The sequence below is a fragment of the Lolium rigidum genome, chromosome 4 (genome assembly GCF_022539505.1).
Source record: "Lolium rigidum isolate FL_2022 chromosome 4, APGP_CSIRO_Lrig_0.1, whole genome shotgun sequence".
Lineage (NCBI taxonomy): Eukaryota > Viridiplantae > Streptophyta > Magnoliopsida > Poales > Poaceae > Lolium > Lolium rigidum.
Window position 1 is genome coordinate 128,250,905 of NC_061511.1, and position 15,476 is coordinate 128,266,380.

Below are 15,476 nucleotides of genomic sequence, written 5' to 3' on the forward strand. Positions count from 1 at the left end.
CACCGCATAATCGGATCGTCCTACTCCGGAGTTGGGCCTCGCGGCCACGCACGGTGATCGTAAGCCGATCCTAAACAAGGCCTAAAAACCAACACGAGGTTGATCCTCGGAACATCCTGCTTAGGGCCAACAAACGACACCCTACGTGCCGCTGGGTCCTCCCCCTTTGTAAGGCCTAACTATTGCGGATATTAAACTAATCCTTGTAGAACAAGGAGCAATCGTAACGGATCAGATCTACTAAACTATGATCAAGCGGGGTGCCGCCCCTACACCTAAGATAGGTGTAAGGGCGGCTAGACATGCAAGGGTTGCACTACGAAAGCATGTAATATGAAGAACAATGCTAACCCTAACATGTCTAAGATAACTACGTTGCTCGCCATCAAAAAGGCTTCGGTACGAGCAACGCATGAACAACGTAGGCGGGCTTGTGCTTGCCTAGATCGCAAGATGCGATCTAGGCAGCATGACGCTACCGGTAGAAACCCTCGAGACGAAGGAGTTGGCGATGCGCCGAGATTTGTTTGTGGTTGAACGTTGGTTGTTGTTTATTCCATAAACCCTAGATACATATTTATAGTCCAGCGGACTTTCTAATGTGGGCGTGCACTAAACCGTGCACGAGATAAACTCTAACTTTTAATCTAGATACAATCTACTATAATTAAAGATACATGGGCAATCTGGCCCAACTCCACCGAACAGGGCCACTTCAGAGATCCTCCACGCGTAATCTTCCAAGCCCATCCTGATCGCAGCCCACCTCCTGATTTAGCCAAAATCTGGTGATAACAGCAGCTCACAAGATCTAAACAGGATAGCACAAGAGGAGAAGACAACCATCTAGCTACTGCTATGGACCCATAGTCCAAGGATGAACTACTCACGCATCAATCCGGAGGCGGGCAATATGAGTCCTCCAGTGATGATTCCCCTCTCCGGCAGGGTGCCGGAGGCGATCTCCTGAATCCCCCGAGATGGGATTGGCAGCGGCGGCGTCACAGTAACTTTTCTCGTATCGTGGCTCTCGGTACTAGGGTTTTCGCGACGGAGAGAATAAATAGGCGAAGGGGCAGAGTCGGGGGACGCTCGAGGGGCCCACCCCACAGGGCGGCGCGGCCAGGGGTGGGGCCGCGCCCTGATGGCGTGTATTTCACACGTTCGTTGGGGAACCCCAAGAGGAAGGTATGATGCGCACAGCAGCAAGTTTTCCCTCAGAAAGAAACCAAGGTTTATCGAACCAGGAGGAGCCAAGAAGCACGTTGAAGGTTGATGGCGGCGGGATGTAGTGCGGCGCAACACCGGGGATTCCGGCGCCAACGTGGAACCTGCACAACACAACCACGGTACTTTGCCCCAACGAAACGAGTGAGGTTGTCAATCTCACCGAGCTTGCTTGTAACAAAGGATTAACCGTATTGTGTGGAAGATGATTGTTTGCGAGAGAAAATAGTAAAAACAAATATTGCAGCAGATTTGTATTTCGGTATAAAAGAATGGACCGGGGTCCACGGTTCACTAGAGGTGTCTCTCCCATAAGATAAAAGCATGTTGGGTGAACAAATTACGGTCGGGCAATTGACAAATAGAGAGGGCATAACAATGCACATACATGTCATGATAAGTACAGTGAGATTTAATTGGGCATTACGACAAAGTACATAGACCGCCATCCAACTGCATCTATGCCTAAAAGGTCCACCTTCAGGTTATCGTCCGAAACCCTTCCAGTATTAAGTTGCAAGCAACAGACAATTGCATTAAGTATGGTGCGTAATGTAATCAATAACTACATCCTCGGACATAGCATCAATGTTTTATCCCTAGTGGCAACATCACAACACAACCTTAGAACTTTACGTCCATCGTCCCGGTGTCAATGCGAGCATGAACCCACTATCGAGCATAAATACTCCCTCTTGGAGTTACTAGCATCAACTTGGCCAGAGCCTCTACTAATAACGGAGAGCATGCAAGATCATAAACAACACATATGCAATAACTTGATAATTAACATAACATGGTATTCTCTATCCATCGGATCCCGACAAACACAACATAGAGTATTACGGATAGATGATCTTGATCATGTTAGGCAGCTCACAAGATCCAACAATGAAGCACAATGAGGAGAAGACAACCATCTAGCTACTGCTATGGACCCATAGTCCAGGGGTGAACTACTCACTCATCACTCCGGAGGCGACCATGGCGGTGTAGAGTCCTCCGGGAGATGAATCCCCTCTCCGGCAGGGTGCCGGAGGAGATCTCCAGAATCCCCCGAGATGGGATTGGCGGCGGCGGCGTCTCTGGAAGGTTTTCCGTATCGTGGTTTTTCGCATCAGGGGTTTCGCGACGAAGGCTTTAAGTAGGCGGAAGGGTGGAGTCGGAGGGCTGATGAGGGGCCCACACCACAGGGCGGCGCGGGCCCCTCCTTGGCCGCGCCGCCTTGTGGTTTGGCCACCTCGTGGCCCCACTTCGTATGCTCTTCGGTCTTCTGGAAGGTTCGTGGCAAAATAGGCCCCGGGTCTTTGTTTCGTCCAATTCCGAGAATATTTCGTTACTAGGATTTCGAAACCAAAAACAGCAGAAAACGACAAGCGGCACTTCGGCATCTTGTTAATAGGTTAGTTCCAGAAAATGCACGAATATGACATAAAGTGTACATAAAACATGTAGGTATCATCAATAATATGGCATGGAACATAAGAAATTATCGATACGTCGGAGACGTATCAAGCATCCCCAAGCTTAGTTCTGCTCGTCCCGAGCGGAGTAAAACGATAACAAAGATAATTTACGAAGTGACATGCCATCATAACCTTGATCATACTATTTGTAAACATATGTAATGAATGCAGCGATCAAAACAATGGTAATGACATGAGTAAACTACTGAATCATAAAGCAAAGACTTTTCATGAATAGTACTTCAAGACAAGCATCAATAAGTCTTGCATAAGAGTTAACTCATAAAGCAATAAATCAAAGTAAAGGTATTGAAGCAACACAAAGGAAGATTAAGTTTCAGCGGTTGCTTTCAACTTGTAACATGTATATCTCATGGATAATTGTCAACATAGAGTAATATAACAAGTGCAATATGCAAGTATGTAGGAATCAATGCATAGTTCACACAAGTGTTTGCTTCTTGAGGTGGAGAGAGATAGGTGAACTGACTCAACATAAAAGTAAAGAGAATGGTCCTTCAAAGAGGAAAGCATCGATTGCTATATTTGTGCTAGAGCTTTTATTTTGAAAACATGAAACAATTTTGTCAACGGTAGTAATAAAGCATATGAGTTATGTAAATTATATCTTACAAGTTCCAAGCCTCATGCATAGTATACTAATAGTGCCCGCACCTTGTCCTAATTAGCTTGGACTACCGGATCTTTGCAATGCACATGTTTTAACCAAGTGTCACAATGGGGTACCTCCATGCCGCCTGTACAAAGGTCTAAGGAGAAAGCTCGCATTTTGGATTTCTCGCTTTTGATTATTCTCAACTTAGACATCCATACCGGGACAACATGGACAACGAGATAATGGACTCCTCTTTAATGCATAAGCATGTGGCAACAATTATTATTCTCATATGAGATTGAGGATATGTGTCCAAAACTGAAACTTCCACCATGATTCATGGCTTTAGTTAGCGGCCCAATGTTCTTCTCTAACAATATGCATGCTCCAACCATAAAGGTGGTAGATCTCTCTTACTTCGGACAAGACGGACATGCATAGCAACTCACATGATATTCAACAAAGAATAGTTGATGGCGTCCCCAGAAGCATGGTTATCGCACAACAAGCAACTTAATAAGAGATAAACTGCATAAGTACATATTCAATACCACAATAGTTTTTAAGCTATTTGTCCCATGAGCTATATATTGCAAAGGTGAATGATGGAATTTTAAAGGTAGCACTCAAGCAATTTACTTTGGAATGGCGGATAAATACCATGTAGTAGGTAGGTATGGTGGACACAAATGGCATAGTGGTTGGCTCAAGTATTTTGGATGCATGAGAAGTGTTCCCTCTCGATACAAGGTTTAGGCTAGCAAGGTTATTTGAAACAAACACAAGGATGAACGGTGCAGCAAAACTCACATAAAAGACATATTGTAATACATTATAAGACTCTACACCGTCTTCCTTGTTGTTCAAAACTCAATACTAGATGTTATCTAGACTCTAGAGAAACCAAATATGCAAACCAAATTAGCAAGCTCTAAGTATTTCTTCATTAATGGGTGCAAAGTATATGATGCAAGAGCTTAAACATGAGCACAACAATTGCCAAGTATCAAATTATCCAAGACATTTTAGAATTAGTACATGTAGCATTTTCCAATTCCAACCATATAACAATTTAACGAAGAAGAAACTTCGCCATGAATACTATGAGTAGAGCCTAAGGACATACTTGTCCATATGCTACAGCGGAGCGTGTCTCTCTCCCATAAAGTGAATGCTAGGATCCATTTTATTCAAACAAAACAAAAAACAAAAACAAACCGACGCTCCAAGCAAAGTGCATAAGATGTGACGGAATAAAAATATAGTTTCAGGGGAGGAACCTGATAATGTTGTCGATGAAGAAGGGGATGCCTAGGGCATCCCCAAGCTTAGACGCTTGAGTCTTCTTATAATATGCAGGGGTGAACCACCGGGGCATCCCCAAGCTTAGAGCTTTCACTCTCCTTGATCATATTGCATCATACTCCTCTCTTGATCCTTGAAAACTTCCTCCGCACCAAACTCGAAACAACTCATTAGAGGGTTAGTTCATAATAAAAATTAACATGTTCAGAGGTGACACAATCATTCTTAACACTTCTGGACATTGCATAAAGCTACTGGACATTAATGGATCAAAGAAATTCATCCAACATAGCAAAAGAGGCAATGCGAAATAAAAGGCAGAATCTGTCAAAACAGAACAGTCCGTAAAGATGGATTTTATTAGGCCACCAGACTTGCTCAAATGAAAATGCTCAAATTTAATGAAAGTTGCGTACATATCTGAGGATCATGCACGTAAATTGGCTTAATTTTCTGAGCTACCTACAGGGAGGTAGACCCAGATTCGTGACAGCAAAGAAATCCGGAACTGCGCAGTAATCCAAATCTAGTACTTACTTTACTATCAAAGACTTTACTTGGCACAACAAAACTCAAAACTAAGATAAGGAGAAGTTGCTACAGTAGTAAACAACTTCCAAGACTCAAATATAAAACAAAAATACTGTAGTAAAAACATGGGTTGTCTCCCATAAGCGCTTTTCTTAACGCCTTTCAGCTAGGCGCAGAAAGTGTAACTCAAGTGTTATCGAAGGGTGGTGCACCTACAGCGGGGTTTGGAGTTTTCTCAACCATGCATAGTATATTGGATACATAAGTTTCAGCGTCTCCCTTTTCATTAGTCTTGGGCTTGCTACTCTCATCAAACAAATTTTCAGGAACAAGCCAAGCATAGTTATTTTCTAGTGCATCATTCATAGCTAGGAGCTTACATGGTATTGGTGCTTTGATCTCCCCACCATCATTAGCATTATTAGTGTACCTTATCCTATCCATGTCCATTTTTTCAAGGAGACCAACAAAATTAGTATGAGAACCAAGCATATTAAATTTAGCGAAGACCTTTCTAGCCTCTCTTGCTAGACCACCAAATTCTCTAAGAAGGGTTTCTAAAACAAAATCTTTCTTTTCCCCCTCTTCCAAATCACCAAGTGTAAGGAACATGTGTTGGATTATAGGATTGAGATTAACAAATTTAGTTTCCAACATGCGAACTAAAGCAAGCAGCAAGCAATTTCATAAGTAGGAGCAAGTTCTACCAAGTGTCTATCTTCAAAATCTTCAACGGTACTAACATGGGTGAAAAATTCTTCTATATTGTTTCTCCCAATTATAGACCCGCGTCCTACCGGTATGTTTTTTGTGGTAAAATTAAAAGGAAACATGATGAAATAAGTAAAGCAAATGCAAGTAACTAATTTTTTTGTGTTTTTGATATAGCAAACAAGACAAGTAAATAAAGTAAAACTAGCAACTAATTTTTTTGTGTTTTGATATAAGTGCAGCAAACAAAGTAGTAAATAAAATAAAGCAAGACAAAAACAAAGTAAAGAGATTGAGAAGTGGAGACTCCCCTTGCGGCGTGTCTTGATCTCCCCGGCAACGGCGCCGTGAAAATATGCTTGATGGCGTGTATTTCACACGTTCGTTGGGGAACCCCAAGAGGAAGGTATGATGCGCACGAGCAGCAAGTTTTCCCTCGGAAAGAAACCAAGGTTTATCGAACCAGGAGGAGCCAAGAAGCACGTTGAAGGTTGATGGCGGCGGGATGTAGTGCGGCGCAACACCAGGGATTCCGGCGCCAACGTGGAACTCGCACAACACAACCACAGTACTTTGCCCCAACGAAACGAGTGAGGTTGTCAATCTCACCGGCTTGCTGTAACAAAGGATTAACCGTATTGTGTGGAAGATGATTGTTTGCAGAGAAAATAGTAAAAACAAATATTGCGAGCAGATTTGTATTTCAAGTATAAAAGAATGGACCGGGGTCCACGGTTCACTAGAGGTGTCTCTCCCATAAGATAAAAGCATGTTGGGTGAACAAATTACAGTCGGGCAATTGACAAATAGAGAGGGCATAACAATGCACATACATGTCATGATAAGTACAGTGAGATTTAATTGGGCATTACGACAAAGTACATAGACCGCCATCCAACTGCATCTATGCCTAAAAGGTCCACCTTCAGGTTATCGTCCGAAACCCTTCCAGTATTAAGTTGCAAGCAACAGACAATTGCATTAAGTATGGTGCGTAATGTAATCAATAACTACATCCTCGGACATAGCATCAATGTTTTATCCCTAGTGGCAACATCACAACACAACCTTAGAACTTTCTGTCACTGTCCCAGGTGTCAATGCAGGCATGAACCCACTATCGAGCATAAATACTCCCTCTTGGAGTTACTAGCATCAACTTGGCCGCAGCCTCTACTAATAACGGAGAGCATGCAAGATCATAAACAACACATATGCAATAACTTGATAATTAACATAACATGGTATTCTCTATCCATCGGATCCCGACAAACACAACATAGAGTATTACGGATAGATGATCTTGATCATGTTAGGCAGCTCACAAGATCCAACAATGAAGCACAATGAGGAGAAGACAACCATCTAGCTACTGCTATGGACCCATAGTCCAGGGGTGAACTACTCACTCATCACTCCGGAGGCGACCATGGCGGTGTAGAGTCCTCCGGGAGATGAATCCCCTCTCCGGCAGGGTGCCGGAGGAGATCTCCGGAATCCCCCGAGATGGGATTGGCGGCGGCGGCGTCTCGGAAGGTTTTCCGTATCGTGGTTTTTCGCATCGTGGGTTTCGCGACGAAGGCTTTAAGTAGGCGGAAGGGCGGATTCGGAGGGCCGACGAGGGGCCCACACCACAGGGCGGCGCGGGCCCCTCCTTGGCCGCGCCGCCTTGTGGTTTGGCCACCTCGTGGCCCCACTTCGTATGCTCGCGGTCTTCCGGAAGGTTCGTGGCAAAATAGGCCCCCGGGTCTTTGTTTCGTCCAATTCCGAGAATATTTCGTTACTAGGATTTCTGAAACCAAAAACAAGCAGAAAACAGAATCGGCACTTCGGCATCTTGTTAATAGGTTAGTTCCAGAAAATGCACGAATATGACATAAAGTGTACATAAAACATGTAGGTACCATCAATAATATGGCATGGAACATAAGAAATTATCGATACGTCGGAGACGTATCACGCCCCCCTAGGGTGTGGCCGCCTCGTCGCCCCTCTTCGTCTCCTCTTCGGACTTCTGGAAGGCTCCGTGCAAAATAAGACCGTGGGCTTTTGTTTCGTCCAATTCCGAGAATATTTCCTGTGTAGGATTTCTGAAACCAAAAACAGTAGAAAAACGAGAACTGGCGCTTCGGCATCTTGTTAATAGGTTAGTGCCGGAAAATGCATCAAAATGATGTAAAGTGTATATAAAACATGTGAGTATTGCCATAAAACTAGCATGGAACATAAGAAATTATAGATACGTTTGAGACGTATCTGTCCGCTGTAAGTGGATATTTAAAAGAAAGAAAGATTTGTCTCCTAATGAGCCTCCAAGGTTTAAGGCAAGGTTAGTAACAAAAGGTTTTAGCCAAATTCCAGGTATTGACTATAATGATGTATTCTCTTCGGTTGTGAAGCATAGTTCCATTCGTGCATTCTTTGGTATTATGGCTATGCATGATCTTGAGCTTGAACAGCGAGATGTAAAGACTGTTTTTCTGCATGGTGAGCTTGAGGAGGAGATATACATGGACCAACCTGAAGGTTTTGTTGTGTCTGGTAAGGAGGATCTTGTTTGCAAGTTGAAGATGTCCCTTTATGGTCTGAAATAGTCTCCAAGACAGTGGTATAAAAGGTTTGATTCTTTTATGCTTGCACATGAGTATAACTGATCTTAGTATGATAGTTGTGTTTATATCAAGTTTGTTAATGGATCATCAATATACTTGCTATTATATGTTGATGATATGTTGATTGCTGCCAAGAGCAGAAAAGAGATCACTACTTTAAAGTCACAATTAAGTAGTGAGTTTGAGATGAAGGATCTTGGTGCTGCTAAGAAAATACTAGGCATGGAAATTATAAGAGATAGAAAATCTAGTGTGTTATTTCTTAGTCAGCAAAATTACATTCAGAAAATTCTTCATCGTTTTAATATGCATGATGCAAAGTCTGTTAGTACACCAATTGCTCCTCACTTCAAATTGTCGGAATTGCAATGTCCTAGTATTGATGGAGATATTGAGTACATGTGTCGAGTTCCATATTCTAGTGTTGTTGGTTCCTTGATGTATGTCATGGTTTGTTCTCGCCCTGATTTATCATATCCTATGAGTTTGGTCAGTCAATACATGGTTAATCATGGTAAAGAACATTGGAAAGCTATTCAGTGGATTTTCAGGTACCTCCGTGTCACATCTAAATCTTGCTTCAAGTTTGGCAAGACCGGTGAGGGACTCACATGCTATGTGCATTCAGATTTTGCTGCCGACTTGGATAAGAGAAGATCCCTCACATGTTATGTGTTCACTGTTGGTGGATGTGCTGTGAGTTGGAAGACAACGTTACAACCTGTTGTTGCCCAGTATACAACCGAAGTAGAATATATGGCAATTGTTGAAGCTTGTAGAGTCTGTTTGGTTGAAATGTTTGTATGCTGAGCTTTGTGGAGAAGATTTTTGTATTAACTTGTTTTGTGACAGTGAAAATGCAATATACCTTACTAAAAATCAAATGTTCCATGAGAGGACAAAGCACATTGATGTCAAGTACCATTATGTTCACGACATTGTTGCACAAGGTAAACTGAAGGTATGCAAGATAAGCACTCATGATAATCCTGCTGATATGATGACAAAGTCAGTTCCTGTTTCCAGGTTTGAGCTTTGCTCGAGCTTAGTTCGTATAACTATTTAGCCCAAGTGGTTGTTTGCGCCAGCAAGTGTTTGCTTTGTTGTTCAGGAGATTGTTGAAGTTTATGCTACAAGATGAATTTTTTCTCATGGTGGAGTTTGTTGTGTTGTGATCCAAATTCATTCTAAAGGGAGGCTAACTTCTGACGAGCGGAGCGAGGCCCGTCGTCCCGCGATACGGATCGATGCTACCGCCTATATATACATCTTGTAAGCCACTGGCTAGGGTTTATCAGATTATAAGATAACCACCGACGTTTGTAAACACTCCCCGATATTGTGAAGTATTTGCTGGCTGGCACCGTGGAATTTACCCTTCTGTGTTGGAAGGGGTTATCCACATTAAATCTTGTGTCTCCACTGCGTTTTCTTTTATCGTTCTTCGTTATTTGCTTGTCGCGTTTATAACAACCATGTTGCTATATAGGTGAGGTTAGGAAAAGTATGCAACCAACCAAACAAAGTGACACTTGGGTATCAACTGATGCAACCCAGCAATTAAATGAAGTGCGTTTTTTAACCGGAGCTCGTCTGAAACGCGTGACGCAGGCATCCCCAAATTAGATGGTGGAAAAGTATGCAACCAACCAAACAAAGTGACACTTGGATATGCAACCTAGCAATTAAACGAAGTGCATTTTTTAACGGGAGCTCGTCTGAAACGCGTGACGCAGGCATCCCCAAATTAGACGCTGGCTACCAAATGCGCCCTCGGTTAGCAAAGTATAGTTGCTAGCATCTTTTAAATCTGGTGGTACCTTCTACAAAAATACGGTACGCGTGTAGGTACTCTCGAAGGGAAAATGGTATGACACCCCGACAAGCCAAGTATACCGACTTTCGTGCCAAAATGCACATGTCTATCATCTTGGTCGCCGAAAATGCAATGAGATCAACACAAGAATACACTTTCATCGCCAAGACCATTCTCCATGGAGGAAACCACTCAACATGCTCACAGTACATATATATTTACACATTCAGACTTGCTCTAGGTAAGTACATGAACGCCACTCGTGGCAGCTGTGGCTATCTATAATTCTCTTCCGTCGACCATTTGCCAAAAACCAAAGAGAAAATAATACCACTAGCACAGCTTAAGCTCAGCACACGCATGCCGCCACTGCTAGGTCCACCTATCGTCGCCATATCGTTGCTGAGTCCAGACGAATTCAGTTCAGGCGTTCAAGGACCAGTCGTAGTCCTGGTACGCGATACTGATCGGCCCGCCGTCGTTGAGGATATGCGTGAGGAGCCCTGCTTTGGTCGGGTCCAGGTAGTTGAGGATCCACCGGAGGATGTCCCTGTCCTGCCCGAAGTCTGCACTGTACCTGCACAACACAAAGCAGTTGCCAGTCAGGAACATGAAGAAACTACCGTCTGTTTCAGAAAATGAACAAACTAGGAGCAGGACAGCCGTAACGCACCATTTGATGATCCTGGTGAGGTGTACGGTCCGGGTCTCGATGTCGATCTCGACGCCGCCATCGAGGAGGAACTCCCTGGCGGCGTGCCGGAGCTCCGGCTCGACGCCCTGCGTGGAGAAGAAGCGCACGGTGGGGCTGGACCGCGTGGCGTTGCACAGCGCGAAGTGCACCAGCGGGTTCACCTGCCTCTCCGCCAGCTGCACGGCCAAGATAAGCAAATGTTAATCCCTACCGCGCGCGATCGAGAGCATTCAGAGCTAATGTATCGTATGGGCAACTGAGCTGATTCCTACCTCGAGCCTTTTGTCGGCGTTGCCGAAGGGCCTGACGATGGTGTAGGGCTGCCTGCGGTTTGCCCGGAGGATGCCGTTCTTGATGGTCGTCAGAGAGTATGGGTACCCGCCAACGACGTACTGGAAGTCGGCGAAGAATGACCGCCGATCAACAACGCCCGCCACGCTGGGCTGGCCGCCGTTCCTGATGACGGCGTGGATGGCCATCGCGTTGTGCAGGTTGAGGAAGAACGGGAGGCGCTCCCCGGCGGGCAGCGCGAAGACGTCCACCCGCTGCAGGTCGCGCGCCAGGTTGGCGTACCTCCGGAACTCCTCGCTGGCGGCGACGCGCGCGTAGTCGATGCGGCGGCGGTCGTCGGAGGCGTAGGCCTCGAGGATGGCCACCATGATCCTGGTCATCCGCTGCCCGACGGCGGCGGCCGGCCTGGGCTCGCCGTCGTTGGTGGAGCCCCTGAAGTTGTGGTACTTGGGCACGGCCGGGTCGTGCTCCAGGAAGCGGTACAGGTTCTGCGCGCCGTCCTCGAAATCGTTCTCCCTGCGCGCCACAAGGCAGGCATTAAGAATGTTGGTCATTCGTGAACAGAACGGCACTGACAACTTGCAGTTTCATCTTAATTCAGACTAAATTCAGAATGCTGTATCGATTCGCATATGTTTTGCACAGACCTGAAGACGTGGTGTATGAAGTGCTTCCTGGCGAGTTCTTTGCCGATCTCCACAGCCTATAATTAATAAATAAAATGTTAACGTTATCTGGTCTAGGAGGAAAATGTTACGGAGTAATGTTAACTGAAATGGCATTTTTTTTTTGAAAGTAACTGAAATGGCATTCTGCGCAGTTGAAATCCTGAAACAAGTAGCAGAACACTTTTCTGTCGTTGTTTCTTTAGGTACTGCTAGAACAGTAGCAGAATTTTAAATGTTTTTAACAAGGAGAAGAATTTAATTGTGGTTCACTCCATCGCCAACTGGACAAGCTCACACAGACCGTTGAATGGATCGCTTCAACGTGAAGGACCAGCCGTTGTTATCCAAAACCATAAGACAAATCACAAACAATTCGGCCAAATACAGTGTTTCCTCGTATGTGTGAGACTTACACAACGACAAGGACGGCAACACAAGTCAAATTAGCAAAAGATGAGGAAAGCAGCAGGGGAACGCGTGCCCAAGATCGCACTTAGTAGTAGTAGTTGGGTCGGTGCTTAACCACGAAGAAGCAGTGGATCACGCACGCGTTCCACCACTTTTAATCACGAGGCTGGCATTGGATTTTCGTCCCCGACCGAAATCTTATCACATCTCCCAGCACGCAGGGCCAATCAGGGGAAGAAGTACTACTGCTGCTCACGAAGATTGCACCGAGAGGATGCGGCGTTGTTGCCGTGTGACGGTCAGCAACGTGGGCGGCACAAGATCACACCAGTGCGAGCACGCACGACCGCGACCACGACCAGTTCAATTATCCGGCCGGGTCAATGTTCAAAAAAAAATCCGGTTCAAACCAGTCCAACCGGCGCCGAACGGGGTCCCACCTGCAGGTAGCTCTGCGCGGTTGCACGCTCGCGTCCTTCCATCGCCAGGAACAGAATCAGCGTGTGGTGTGCGCCCAAACGGGATTTGTCTCGACTGGGTGTGGGTCCCTGATGCAACGAACCGAACCGGTCGTTTACGTGGTGGCGGGGTCCTTTCCGTTACACGAACCCGTTGCGGCGCGGGAAATCAAGGCAGAGGCGCTGGCGGCCCGGCCCGGCCCGGACCGGACCAGCATTGGCAACGGCAACGCTCCGGACCGTGTGATCCATCCTAGGGAGCGTTGTTTGCATACGGCCCCCTCGCTTTCACCGATATCTTTTGGTATATCATACACAAAACTGAACCACCGATCACAGTGTGTTCCTTGCGTCGATGCGACCAAAGCTCCATTCCATGGTGATCTCGACGGCAACGTCCAATTTTAGGATGGAGGCGAGTGGCGCGATAGAATCTAGAAGAAAATCACTGGAATTCCTTGGGGGTTGCCATTTGGCAAATTAACATGATAGACAGCAAAGTTTCTACTCGCCTACTCTAGTATACAAACGTAGATTCCCATTTCAATTCATCTTAATAAGCACAACTTATTAAATGTACGTACTTAATAAAAAAAATTGACTAAAAAATGTATCCACTCGCGATGACTAGATTAGGGTGTGCAAGATTGTCCAAGGATATCCTTAGATCTGGGTTTGATGACAATTTTGATTTAGTAACGCAGTTTGATACGCCTTCTAGATTGTACCACCGATTTTCGCTTCATTAAAGCTGCTTATTATTCATGGTTCATCTGTTTTAGCCTTTTACTAGGAGGATAACAGGTTTAGCTAAATGTGAGCACATCCATGATACTAGCACGTGACGCTCGTCCCTAACTCTCCATAACTATCATCCTCTCACGCAAATCCAATATCACGGATAAACAACGATCGATCATGAGCATAAAAAGTCAAACGAAGCAGAATCATCAAGGCAGTAATAAAAATCTAATAATCTAAGCGCAACTGACCTTCTTCCTGCTGCATTCGAGGTGGTTGACGATGCCGTCGACCATGTCGGCGCCGGAGAAGCAGTTCTTGACGAGCTTGACCCTGGCGAACCGGTCCTGTATCGGCAGCCTGTGCCTGAGCACCCTCACGATGCCGACCATGCCGTCCTCCTCGTCACCCACGTCGTCCACGGCGTCGAACCCGTACACGGGCACCCTTGGGGCCGCGTCGGGGCAGCGCCTGCCGGCGAGCTCGCGCACGCGGCGGTCGAACTCGCCGCTGTTGCGCAGGGAGTTGAGCACGACGAGGCCGCCGAGGAGCTTGTCGTTGAGGAAGATCTGGGGCACGCGCGCGGCGGCGCCGGCGCGGGAGGCAAGGTCCGGCTCGCGCTCCGGGAAGACGTCGAGGTTGATCTCGACGTAGGGGAGGGCCGAGTGGCGGAGGAAGGCGCGCACGGCCGCGCAGTCGCGGCAGCCCGAGCGGGAGAAGAAGCTGACCCGGCCCTTGATGCGGGAAAAGGAGGAGGAGGAGGAGGAGTAGGCGTCGTCGTCCTCCGCGGCGTCGGCGGCGATGGCCTCCTTGAGGCGCACCGTGACCTTGACGTTGGGCAGGTGGATCTCCTGCACGCCGCCGTGGAAGGACGTGCTGTCGGTGGGTGGGGTGGTGGTGGGGTCCTTGAGGGAGGAGATGCGGCGGGTGATGGCGGAGGAGAGCACGTCGCGGCGGTCGCGGAGGAACCGGCCGATGGAGGCCACGTCCGCCGCGACGGAGGAGTTGGCGGAGGCGGAGCGGTCGAAGTGGTGCGGCTCCTGGTCGTCGTCGTGGTGGCCGTTGGGGGCCGGCGCGGAGGCCGCCCTGGCCAGCCCCGGCGGCGCCTCGGGCTGCGGGAGGTGCGCGGGCGGGCGCAGCACCACGCCCTGCATCATCTTCCGCGCGTAGTAGACGTCCTTCTCCTCGCCGGCGTGAGGCGGATCGTCGTGGCGGTGCTTGGCGGCGGTTGGATCCGGCGGTGAGGCGAGGTGGTGGGGCGGGAGGTGGACGTGGGGCGCGAGGGGCATGGCCACGAGGGTCTCCTCTCCCATGCTTCCTCCTCCTCCTCTCCCTCGCGACGGGTCTGGTCTGGGTTTTACGATGTGGAGGGGGAGCCGATCGAGCAGAGCAGAGCAGAACGGAACGGAACGGAATATTTTGTTTCCTTTTTCCTTTGCTGCCTTCCCTCTGTGTAACGGGATCTTGTGATTTGTTTTGAGTGGCGAGGCGATCGAGGAGGAAGGGGGTTTAAGAGAGAGCGGCCGGGCTAGCTATGTACTCTTCCTTCACAATGTGAGTGACATGTGGGCCCGGGAGCGGCGTGGGGTGCGGGAAGGGTTCAAAGGGGAAGAAGAAGTCATCAGGCCGATTTGGGTTTGGTTTCTTTCGTTTTCCCTTTTTTTTCCTTGGGTCCGTTCGGACGTTCGGTGCGTTCGGACTTCGGACGGCAACAGCTGCTCCGGCCGCCGTGCACGGCCGGATCGTGCCCGACCTTCCTCGCCATCGAGATCTCGGATGGTACACCACTCCACTTGACTTCCTGTTATACGTGGGGAAGGCAAGTCAACGTGAGCTGTGAGTGGCTGTTGACTTGAGGACACGATCGAGTTCAGTGGCCGATCTAACACGACTAAGCCAGTCACCTTAATGAGGAACAGGCCGGGTCTCGGT

The 15,476-nt window shown here is 47.3% G+C and overlaps 1 protein-coding gene across 1 annotated transcript; it reads right to left on the reverse strand.

Moving 5' to 3' along the window:
• Nucleotides 1-10,463: 10,463 nt before the first annotated feature.
• On the reverse strand, nt 10,464-14,978 carry LOC124649464. Its single transcript, XM_047189090.1, has 5 exons — nt 13,796-14,978; nt 11,917-11,972; nt 11,251-11,785; nt 10,958-11,154; nt 10,464-10,861 (listed from the first exon to the last, which is right to left on the reverse strand). Exons 1-5 carry the CDS (start codon nt 14,855-14,857, stop codon nt 10,708-10,710), a joined length of 2,004 nt encoding a protein of 667 aa, XP_047045046.1. The 5' UTR covers nt 14,858-14,978; the 3' UTR covers nt 10,464-10,707.
• Nucleotides 14,979-15,476: the final 498 nt, after the last annotated feature.

Coding starts and splice junctions, on each gene's coding strand:
- LOC124649464 (XM_047189090.1), bottom strand. CDS start 14,857: ATGGGAGAGGAGACCCTCGTGGCCATGCCCCTCGCGCCCCACGTCCAC. Junction 11,973..13,795: donor TCGAATGCAGCAGGAAGAAG/GTCAGTTGCGCT, acceptor TATTAATTATAG/GCTGTGGAGATCGGCAAAGA. Junction 11,155..11,250: donor ACGCCGACAAAAGGCTCGAG/GTAGGAATCAGC, acceptor TTGGCCGTGCAG/CTGGCGGAGAGGCAGGTGAA.